The following is an 11,336-nucleotide window of genomic DNA, read 5'->3' on the forward strand; positions in this document are numbered from 1 at the left end:
GATGCAGCGATCAACAGAGAGGTGATGGGTTCAGAGAAGCAGCCTGGGGAAAAGAAAGGGCTGTATCAGTCTGTTTAAAAAAAAAAACAAAACGGGGGATGCCTGGGTAGCTCAATTGGGTAAGTGTGTGATTCTTGGTCTTGATCTCACCGGTTGTGGGTTTGAGCCCCTGCTTTGGGCTCCATGCTGGGCCTGGAGCCTACTTAAAAAACAAAAACAAAAAACCAAAAAACCAAAAAAAAGAAAGAAAGAAAGAAAGAAAGAAAGAAAGAAACCCCCTAACATTCATTGTTCTATTTAAGGTAACACTAACAGTTTTAATAAACAAACCCTAAATTTCAGTGGCTTAACAGAATAGAGTTCACATCTGCTTCCTGTGTTCCTAGTTAGGAGACAGCTTTTCTTCACCGATTTAGGAAACCAGGCTCCTTCCCGGTGGCTGCACTATGCCCTAGGGCCATGGAGTCTCCAGCTTCCAGAGGGCAGCAGAAGAAACAAGAGAGTCAAGAGGTCCTAACATCCACCCACTTCTTAAGTCTATGCCTTGAAACGAAATCGCTCTTTTGATCACATTCCTTTGATGAGACCTAGTCACATGGCCACATCCAGATGCAAGGAGGCCACAGAAATGTAGTCCTGGTCGGGTTTCTACCTGCCAGCAACAACAGGACTCTACGGAAGGGAAGCCGCAGTCATACACAGTGTTAACCCATGATGATTCTCCCCACCGTTGTTAAGACGAATGAGGGTGGCATTGTCATCCTCTCGTTCTGTCCCCACTTAGGCAACATGATTCCCCTATTCCTGTTGATTCTCCTCTTCCTGCTCATTTTAATGTAGATCACACACTTTTGAGAAAGGATCAGGGGAGAAGACACATAGTTTTCTCCCTTCTTGGCTTTTGCCATGCTTTCTCTTCTGCTAAGGATTCTCTCTCAAACTAAACTGTGAGGTCTGGGAGAAGAATTGCATACTGTTTTCACTCAAGAATTTAGAGCTGGATCGAGGAATGCAAATCAGTGCTCCCCACACCTTAACAGGCACACCAATCACCTGGGGATCTTGTGAAACTGTAGATTCTGATCCAGTAGGTCTGGGGCTGCGCCCCAGATTCTGCATTTCTCAAAAGCTCTCGGGTGATGACAGTGCCACTGGTCCAAGGAGAACACTCACGTAGATGCCCAACTGTTCATTTATTGAACAGATCTTTATTGAGTGCCTACAATGTGCCAGGCATTGAGGATGCAACAGTGAATGGGCTAGGATAATAATTTGCCACTCCTCAGATTGCAAGTCTATAAATATTCAACATTTATACAGTTAATTAAAGTTTTTTTTTTTTAAGATTTTATGTATTTATTTGAGAGAGAGAGTACACAAGCAAGGAGAGGGGCAGAGGGAGAGGGAGAAGCAGGCTCCCTGCAGGAGCCTGACGCAAGCTCGATCCCAGGACCCCGGGATCATGGCCTGAGCCAAGGGCAGCTGCTTAACTGACTGAGCCACCCAGGCGCCCCTAGTTAATTAAAATTGTACAGCAGAGCCATACCAAATGCCCAACTGGCCAGTGACAGAGACAAAGCTGTGTACTTACTAAGTCTCATTTAGTTTTCTTCTCTCTGTGTAAAAAGGGAGACTACACTTTCCCGAGCTCCTTTGCAGTTATGTTAAACTTAAAGACTGGTTTCGGGGTAATGGTGTGTGGGTTGAAGTGATGTGAGCCAACCACAGTCAGGTAATTGGAAAATATTCTACAGGGGGCACCTGAGTGGCTCAGTTTGTTAAGCGTCTGATTCTTGGTTTCAGCTCAGGTCATGATCTCATGGTTGTGAGATCGAGCCCCTAGTTGGGCTCTGTGCTCAGTGGGGAGTCTGCTTGAGATTCTCTCTCTCTCCCTTTGCCCCTCCCCCCCATGTGCATGTGCTCTCTCTCTCAAATAAATAAATAAATCTAAAAAAAAAACCCGTTCTACAAGACTTTCTTGATTATTATTTCCCTCATCATTAAAATCTTAGAGGGCAGAGGTTGAGATGGTAGTGTTGTATGAGAGGGGGCCCAGATATGATCGATGGATAAAAGTTGTGCTGGAGAGTCACGTGATCTGTCTCATCTTTTGCACAGGTGAAAGCCTTCGTGGTATTAACTCACTGGGACGATGGGGTTTATTTTTCCCTGTAGCACAAGCTGGCTACCTAATACTGTTCTGACTATTAATCCAGGTAGGACCTACCACAGTGTGTTGCACCTAGTTGCCTCATAAATATTTCTCCAGATGAACGAATTAGATTGATTTATACTCTTTGCCACCCTGTTCCAGTCCTGACCTCAATTGTAGGCACGTACCGAAAATTCAGGTTATATGTTAAAGGAATGTGGAGCATAGGAAGAGCTTTAGTAAATACTGGCTTAATGAAAGAAGAGAGAAGCGAGAGATTTTTACACTCAGTTTCCTGGAAAGGATTTAATTATTTTCTTTTTAGGATAAAGTATCAGAATCAAACATGCTCAATACAAAGGTTTTGGAGAATTTTTGAGAAAAACAGGACAACATTTTCCCCATTGTGTGCCCACTCTCACATAACCATCATTTACACGTCTGTGTGTTCTTTCCAGGTTTTTGGCTACTCATTTTTGTTACAGTGTTGCGGTCACACTCTGGACTTTCCCCGCCTTCTACTTTCTGTGTTATTATGTAGTGTTTGCTTGGGTGATTGTTACATCAGAACCCACCTCGGGGATGAATCCTTTCTTTCCTCCTTTGATCATGTAGGTTGATTCTAACTCACTGTTTTCAAAAATGGTGTTGTGACAAACCTGTTTGTATAGCAAGATTTTCTGTATGTAGAATAATTTCCTTTAAGGTAGATCTGAATGTGAAAAAAAAGCATCTTTTAAATGACCTCAGGCCAAAAATCTCAGGCTGAAGCTGATTCAACTCAGGTTAGGACTTTGTGAAAGTTTCAGAGCATGTCTTCCAGTCCAGTGCTCGGCCTTGAGTTAGGTCAAGTTCAGCTTCTTCATTCGTGTGATTCTCTAAAACACATATACTCAACCATATTACATGTATATTTAAAGGTGTTTAAGCCAAATATAAATTTTTTGGAATCAGTCTCCTAAAGCACAGTTATCTTATATGATGTTGTAATAGCAAATATCACACACACATGCACACACGTGCCCTGGAGAATTATGAGGCGTGTACATACATCTGGCTAGAAAATGGATGTATGAGGAAAGTCTCTCTTGAGCCTGAGGTTTTATTTAATGAAGCGGCTCAGCAAATGCAACAACAATAAGAAATAAGGACACTTCTATTCTGGCCATCTTTCTTTTTGGAATGGGACTAGGAAGAAAGAACTGAGCCCCTGGTAGCTGACCCCTACCTCATTAAGTCAGTGGCAAAATAGAAATGATTCTGCTGCCCCTTGTCTGATGTCTCCTGGAAATTGTGATGAACTGCCAGTAGAGGACTCAGCTTGTGGCTGTGTTGTGAAAGAAATATCCTGGTTTTGGTGGGGAAGTCCTGATATTGAATACTCTCTAACTGTAGGCTTTAGGTAACTTTTTTTTTTTTTTAAAGATTTTATTTAATTACTTGAGAGAGAGAGAGAACACAAGCAGGGGGAGCAGCAGAGGAGGGCAGCGAGAAGCAGACTCCCTGCTGAGCAGGGAGCCCGATGCAGGGCTCCATCCCAGGACCCCGAGATCATGACCTGAGCTGAAGGCCACTGCTTAACCGACTGAGCCACCCAGGCGCCCTTAGGTAACTTATTTTTACTGAGTCACTTCATTTGTAAAAGGAGATCATCATCACAATGACTGCCTCACAAAATTGATGCAAACATTCAACACAATAATGGATAAGAAGATGCTTTTAAGAATTGCAATTCTCTGTACAAAGAATGATATTTGCTGTTCCTTCCCTACTTCTTCCACCCCCTTCGGAACCAGGGCTGCTCTCCGTTTGGTCAATTCACAATGTGATTTGGAAGATGCTGTACCTTCCTCATTCCAACAAATAACCTTGCAGGACTCAGCAGGGAGAGATACTGACCCAGAGCTTCCTCTGCACTGCATCCTTCACCTCCTCGTTGCGGAAGCTATAGATGAAGGGGTTGAGCATGGGAATTATGATGGTGTAGAACATGGACACTATTTGTCCATCGGTATCATTAGTGGATCCATGAGGCTGGACATAGGTGAAAACCACAGTACCATAGAAAATGACAATGGCCAGGAAGTGGGAGGCACCTGTGGAGAGGGCCTTCTCCCGCCCAGCTGCTGAGCGCATCCTCCCAATGGCCACCAAGACCAAGCTGTAGGAGGTGAGGATGACTGCAGCAGGCAGAAGGGTAACCAGAGCAGAGAAGATATAGAGGACCACTCCTGCTGTGGCTGTGTTGGCAGAAGCCAAGCAGAGAAGGGGAGGGGTATCACAGAAGTAGTGTGTTACCTGGTTGGGCCCACAGAAAGGCAGAGCAAAGACATTCCCAGTCTGGATAGCAGAGTTGGCCCCACCAAATGCATAGGAAGCAGCTACCAGCTGGAGATAGGTCTCTTTGGTCATGACTGAACTGTAATGGAGGGGTTGGGAGATGGCCATGAAGTGGTCATAGGCCATGGAGGCCAGCAGGAAGCTCTCAGCTGTCACATGCACCACAAAGAAGGTCAGCTGGACCACATAGCCTTTGGAAGAGATGGTCTTGTCAGAGGCCAGGAACTTGGCTAAGAGCTTGGGTGTGACCACAGAAGAGTAAGAAATACCAAGAAAAGAGAGGACACTGAGGTAGAAATACATGGGAGTATGGAGATGGGAGTCCGTGAAGATGAGTGCCATCATTCCCAGGTTGCCAGTCACCGTGATGGCATAAATGAGGAGGAAGTCTACAAAGAGAAGCTCCTGGAGGTCTGGATAACCGGAGAATCCCAACAAGATGGACTGGGTAGCTGGAGTGTGGTTGCCACTTGCAAGGGCTAGCTCTCCAAGTGTCATCTGCAGAGGTGACGATCATCACTCAAACAGGAATGACCTGAGCATGCCCACTGCTGTGCATAGGACGATGAGGGAGAGTTTAAGCAAGTATAAGGCTTCTTGCACAAGAAGCTAATGGGAAGCATTGTGCATAGTGGAAAGGACATGAACTGTGAAGCCCAACCTGAGTCCTAATTCTGATCAGGGCCCTAACTAGTTGTGTATCCTTGGATAAGATATATCAATGAGCTTTCGTTTTCTTGTCATGAAATGAAGAAAATATGCCTATGTTTTGGGGTTGCTGCATGGCCTAAATGAAAAAATGAAGGTAAATACCTGAATGTCTGGGACACAGTAGGTGATCAATAAATTATGAGTCTTCTTCCCCAATTTCTAGTGCCTGTATCTATAAATAGGCTTATAACTGGATTTGACAATTATTTCATTCATTTTAAAAATCAAGATATAATTCACATACTATAAAATTCACCATTTTAGGGGCACCTGGGTGGCTCAGTCAGTTAAGTATCTGACTCTTTGATTTCAGTGCAGGTCATGATTTCAGGGTCCTGGGATTGAGCCCCATGTTGGGCTCTGTGCTCAGCGGCAAGTCTGCGTGAGATTCTCTCTCCCTCTCCCTCTGCCCCTCCCTGCCCTGGGTTCTCTCTATCTCTCTAAAATAAATAAATGGGAGCACCTGGGCGGCTCAGTCGGTTAAGCATCTGCCTTCGGTTCAGGTCATGATCCTGGGGTCCTGGGATCGAGCCCCACATCGGGCTCCTTGCTCAGCAGGGAGCCTGTTTCTCCCTCTCCCTCTGCCTGCTGCTCCCCCTCCTTGTGCTCTCTCTTTCTCTGTCAAATAAATGAATAAATAAAATCTTTAAAAATAAAAAAATAAAAATAATAAAAAAGAAAATGAATGAAATAAATGAATAAATAAATAAAATCTTTAAAAAAAAATAAAGTGTACGATTCAGTGGTTATGCAACCATCCCCACTATTTAATTGCAGAACACTTCTATCACCCAAAAGAAAAAACCCCATGGCCATTAGTAGTCATTCCCCATTCTACCCTTCCCCCAGCTCCTGAAAATCATTAATCTACTTTCTGTCTCTATGGATTTGCTTATTCTGGACATTTCATATAAATGGATTCATTCAATTAGTGGCTTTGTGTGTCTGGGTCTGGCTCCTTCCACTTAATATTTTCAAGGTATACCCATGTTGTAGAACGTATGGGTATTCATTCTGTCTTATATTTAAACACCCTTCAGGGCATCTCCTCTATATAGTAACCATTGTGTCCTCTGAGAATCTATTGAGTTGAATGTTACCTGGGAGACCATCAGCTTGGAAATAGTGTTTTAGTGCTTGCTTGACTGTCCTCCAGGATGTTTATCTGTAGCCGAACTGGAAATGTCCACAGTCCTTTCCTTCTTCCCCACACTTCCCTCTTTCTTCTGCCCCTCATCTTCTACCTCCTTGGGGATCTGGGATACATCCTGAATATTAGTCCTAGGAACGCTTCACCAACCTCTTCATCCATGGTTTATGTGGAAGACAAGGAGGAAATGCGGTGTCTCCTTGCAGAAGAACATGGAATAGCCTCACCTTTGTTCCCACCTGCTGTAATAGGTACAGAGCGAGGTACTGGGCTGACAGGATAGAGACCAGCTTTCTAGTTCCAGCTCTGTTACCTTGGGCGATTCTCCTCTCTCTGATTCCTCATTGGCAGAGTCAAGGTTTGACATGGAAGATCTCAGAGATCACACCTGGCCCTGGTAATGCCAGTGAGTGAGTGCATCTGCCCTGAACTTGTTCCTGGGGATGGAGCTTTGTGCCAGTGTAGCCCCAGGCGACACAAAAAGATTCCATGTTCATTTGTCCAGGAAAACAATACTCTATACCTGATAATAACAGACAATTTTAGGAGGCTCTGTCCAACTCACAAGAATCTATTTAAGTACCTTGGCCACTCACAGCAGTGATCCCTGGCAAATATTTTGTACATGAAGGAGGAAGTTATGAGAAACCTTGTTAACATAAATGAATAGATGGGAAATGAGGAGTTTTGTTATGGTAATGCCATTCAAATCATTGAACTTAGTTAATGCCAAGAATCACATACTGATGTATCATCAAAAATTATATTTAATGTTGCATCGTCTGTCAATTTGAAAAGATCCTCCCTCTATTCTGTTGAAAGATTTCCATCTGACTTAAAAAGGATTTTATAGCATGTCATTAAAATCATTTACTTTTTCAACACCTATTTATGAAATTACCTCTTTGTGCGGTATCCTGGAAGTTTAGCATGCAGGCAAAATGCCTTATCCTAAGAGTCAGGATGGGTTAGAAGCACACATTTTTTTTTTTCAAAAACGAAAGACGCTTGTGAAGGGGGAGATGAGCAAGGAGTGCAGCACTTCTCTCCCAGATGCATTTCCAAGGACACTGGTTTTATAAAAGAGTAGATGTGGACCTTGAGGTTCTGGAAATTAGTTCCCTTTAAATTCGCTTTGTCTATGAACCCCTTGAAAAGTCTTTACTTCCCCCTCAGGAGTACACAACCCTAGTCTGAAGAATGTGGCCCTAGAAACACTGGTCAGTCCCAGGACACTGCCCTCTGCCCTACTGCCTCTTCTCCCTCTCAGCGCTGGTCTTGGGATTTTGTGACCCTAGGAGAATTCACTGGAACACTCTGCACCCTTCAGAGACCAACCTTCTGATTAGTACAAAGATCAGAATATGCAACCCTGAAATTCAGGGTCCCAGTGATGGGGTAGAATCCTATCGTGTGATTCCGTCTTGGAGTTTAACCTAGCAGAGTCAGCTTCCTGCTCTGTACTCCACTTTCTCCACCAAGTGCCCGGTATATCTTTTATGCTTGCTCTTCCTTTTCTTCCTTTCTTAGGGATTTAGTTGTGTCCAAACCTAAATACCCACAAGTCTCTGATCTACCCTGAATATTAATGTTTTCATTATTCTCTGATAGGATGACAGCTAATCCTCTACGCACACACGCGCATGCGCAATCACACTCAGTGTTGTTTTTAGGGGTGAGCTCCTGGATCCTGCTCGCCAGTAAATAAGGTTTCTTGTCCTCTTCCCCAAATCCTCCTTTCCCCCCATATCCCCATGGTCCAGACTGGGTTCCCTCCTAATCCTTTGCTACTCCCATCCCGACTTCCAGATGGCCATTCGATTCCTTCAGACCCACACCCACCAATAATTCTTAATTTTGGTGACCTCGAGTAACAGCCTTACAAATGTACCCTGAGGTTCTCAGTGTGCGAAGTACCCCTAGGCATCCTCCGTAAATCCTGCAAAGCCATCCCTCAGCCCTTCTTGTCAGATTTCCCTTACCCAACTGAATTCTCTGTTTGTGTGTGGGTATCATCTGGCAGCTGAGTCTCACTCACACAGATGTATTTAGAATTATTTAACAGGGCTTCATCAACGTCGCTGTCTTTCTTTCCTCCCACTGGGTTGTTTTGCTTTCCCATCACATTATAACTTCTGAAAGCAGAGGCTATTCTAAGTTTTGTATCAAGTGAACAGCAAATATTTGAGCAATTACTGTTATGCAGAAGTATTTCAACAAATGCAGTTCGAAAGTATTTAAGCTACTATAGTTGCCCAAAGTATTTAAATAACTACTGTTCAAATAGGGTAGGACATGGCTTTGGCCACTTAGGATATTGAAGTTTTGCTGAGAAACATACTCATTCCCATGAAACAAGAGTGAAGTTGGGTGGTGCCCTCTCGATGGTAAAACCCACTGGAGGGGTCGAGAAGGCTTCAGAAACAGGAGCATGGGGCTGATCCTTGCGGGAGGATGGTGCACTGGAAATGATGCATTGGAGTCAGGAAATCTGGTAGAGTTACTCAACCTTTTTGGGCCTCAGTTTCCCTAGTGTCTAAGGGCAGAACGACAGTGGGTATTCACGGACTTAGCACACTTCTGGCAACCGGGTAGGCCCCTGGTATACATTAAGTTCTGTCCCACCCCAAGTTAGATTATGAGCACGCCACGGATGGGGAGCTGGAAGAGATTGCTCAGGACCCCGCAGTGGGATCTCAGGAATGCTTAAAGGCTGACAGTAGGGGATGGGGTGGGTGCAGATTTGGGGAGAGAGGAAGGAGAAGTTAACAGGCAACCTCAGCTTTCTGAATCTGCTCTGGTGGAACTCAGTGGAATTTCCAGTAGGCAAATACCAACCTTAGCAGACAATGCTCCCCAGTCTGATACACCTCAAGATCCTCTCAGCCCAGCCACATAGGGAAGAATCTGGGACTCACTTATACTCCAGCCTGTGTCTTTCAGGTTGTCCTCCCTAGAGCTGTTTCTGGGATGGCCACACATCCAAACCTGGTGACAAGTCACACAGCTTAGGAATGAGGCTTTGGGTGCATCCCAGTTCTGCCCGGCTTATAAAAAGCTAGCTCCATCCCCTCTTGATCCCAGGTGGCTGCAGGGGCTCAGAGCTCTGGGAAGGTGCTGGAAATATACCCACCCCCATATCCTCTTCAGGGGTCCTGCAGGGTTCAGGCCTCAGGGAAGAAGAGCCAATCCCCTGTAGATTGTGGTCACCTGCTTTGGTCTTGAGACAGAGGGATGTTAGGGTCTCCTGGAGGAGTTGGAGTTTATGGTTCATTCATACCAGCAGAAAGACTCAGCAGAAAGACTCCCTGACTCCTCCTTGGAGTCTGAAGTCTGGATGAAAAAAAGCTTGCCCCTTGGGAGCTTGCAGAAAACCGGGGGACAGTTTACCCAGCTAACCCCACTAAACGACCCAGGGGCTCTTTGCTGGGCCCTAATTCTGGCCAAACAAGTCGGTGACACTGAGCTCCGTAAAGTGTGCATCTAGAGCTCCATGCTTTTCCCTGTTATTTCTGTGTCCCAGTAGCAGAGGGGCACGGAGGGGAGTTGGGGGCACGTGGGGTGGGAAGTCTGAGGCTTGACCCTCTCTGTGAAGCTCTCCTGCTTTGGGCTGCCAGGGAATCATCTAAGGAAGCACTGGGGGACTTATTAACGGAATAGGTAATTTATTTTTATTAGCAATTAAAAAAATTTCATTTTCAGAAAGGAAGCTAACTTCTAAGCCTAGGAAATGCCGTTGGGCCTAAGGAGGAGCCCAGGGGATTGTTAACTGGGAGCGGAGAGCACAACGATCATCGCCCAGCTGTAGCTTTGTCCCTCCTCTTCCCCACTCTGACTGCTTTGGGGGTGAGGAGGGGCGGCTCCCTCCCTACCCACGTCTGCTGGCTCTGCTTTCCTGAGATGGTCTCGCACCGGGCCCAGCTGAGGCTACTGGAGGCTTGTGCTATGAGCCTGTGAATCACCGACTCTTCTAGCTTCGAGAATCAGTGGGCACTCAGCTGAGGTTTGATGTGTCAGGACTTCATGACCCCCTGAGAAGACCAGGAGCATGCTCAGGGCACCAGCAAAGTAGAGGCATACTCATTAGAAAAAGAGCATATTTGGACATTTTAAAAAAGCACCGGGAGATAATAAGAAATTGGAATTTGCTTTAAAAGAAATCTGGGTGGGTACATGGGAAAAAATAGAAAGGGCATTTTGGAGATCATTGATAAGATCTAATATGAACCGTGGGTCAGATAATAGTATTGTATCACTGTAAAATGTCCCAGGTTTGATAACTGTACTGACTCTGGAAGAAAATGACATCTTCTTTTTTTTTTTTTAAGATTTTATTTCTTAAGTAATCTCCAGCCCCGCCAATGGGGCTCAAACTCATGACCCCGAGATCAAGAGTCCCATGCTCCCCGGATTGAGCCAACCAGGCGCCCTGAGAGTGACCTATTCTTAGGAACTACTCAGTGAAATGTTTAGTGATAAGTCATTTGGAAAACATTTCATATCTATAGGAATATTCTATGTGTATATATACACATGTATATGGACATATAAACTAAGGGTGTCTCTGGGTAAAGGATATATGGAGTTCCTGTGTTATTCTTACAACTGTAAAAGTACATCAAATATGTTATAAATATAAACTATATTAAATCATGTCAAAATCAAAAGGTAAAAAATAGTCTAGATGGGAGGAGGGGTGTGGGGAGACATGAAGCAGGAACTGGCTATAAGTCGATCATTGTCCGGGCTAGATGATCGGTACGTGAGAGTTAGTTTATCATACTATCTGCGTTATATATATTTGAACTTCTTCATAATAATTTTAAAAGGTATTGAAGCATCACAGAAAAATCAAGATTTTCTTGTGATTCTTTATACCTAGTTTACAGTTTAAAATTTGTATGTGGAGTGGTATGCCCCATAATTTTTCAGTGTTTATCTTAAAGGAAACAAAAATGATGTTCAAAGAAAGAAATTGCTTAG

The 11,336-nt window shown here is 44.4% G+C and overlaps 1 protein-coding gene across 1 annotated transcript; it reads right to left on the reverse strand.

The window, feature by feature from the left end:
- Nucleotides 1-4,030: 4,030 nt before the first annotated feature.
- LOC113913836 (olfactory receptor 1020-like) lies at nt 4,031-5,136 on the reverse strand. Its single transcript, XM_027578161.1, is given in 2 exon segments — nt 4,031-5,007; nt 5,010-5,136. Coding segments are annotated over 2 exon segments (1,104 nt in total).
- Between the last annotated feature and the right edge of the window lie 6,200 nt (nt 5,137-11,336).

The sequence above is a fragment of the Zalophus californianus genome, chromosome 11, assembly GCF_009762305.2.
Source record: "Zalophus californianus isolate mZalCal1 chromosome 11, mZalCal1.pri.v2, whole genome shotgun sequence".
NCBI classification, from domain to species: domain Eukaryota; kingdom Metazoa; phylum Chordata; class Mammalia; order Carnivora; family Otariidae; genus Zalophus; species Zalophus californianus.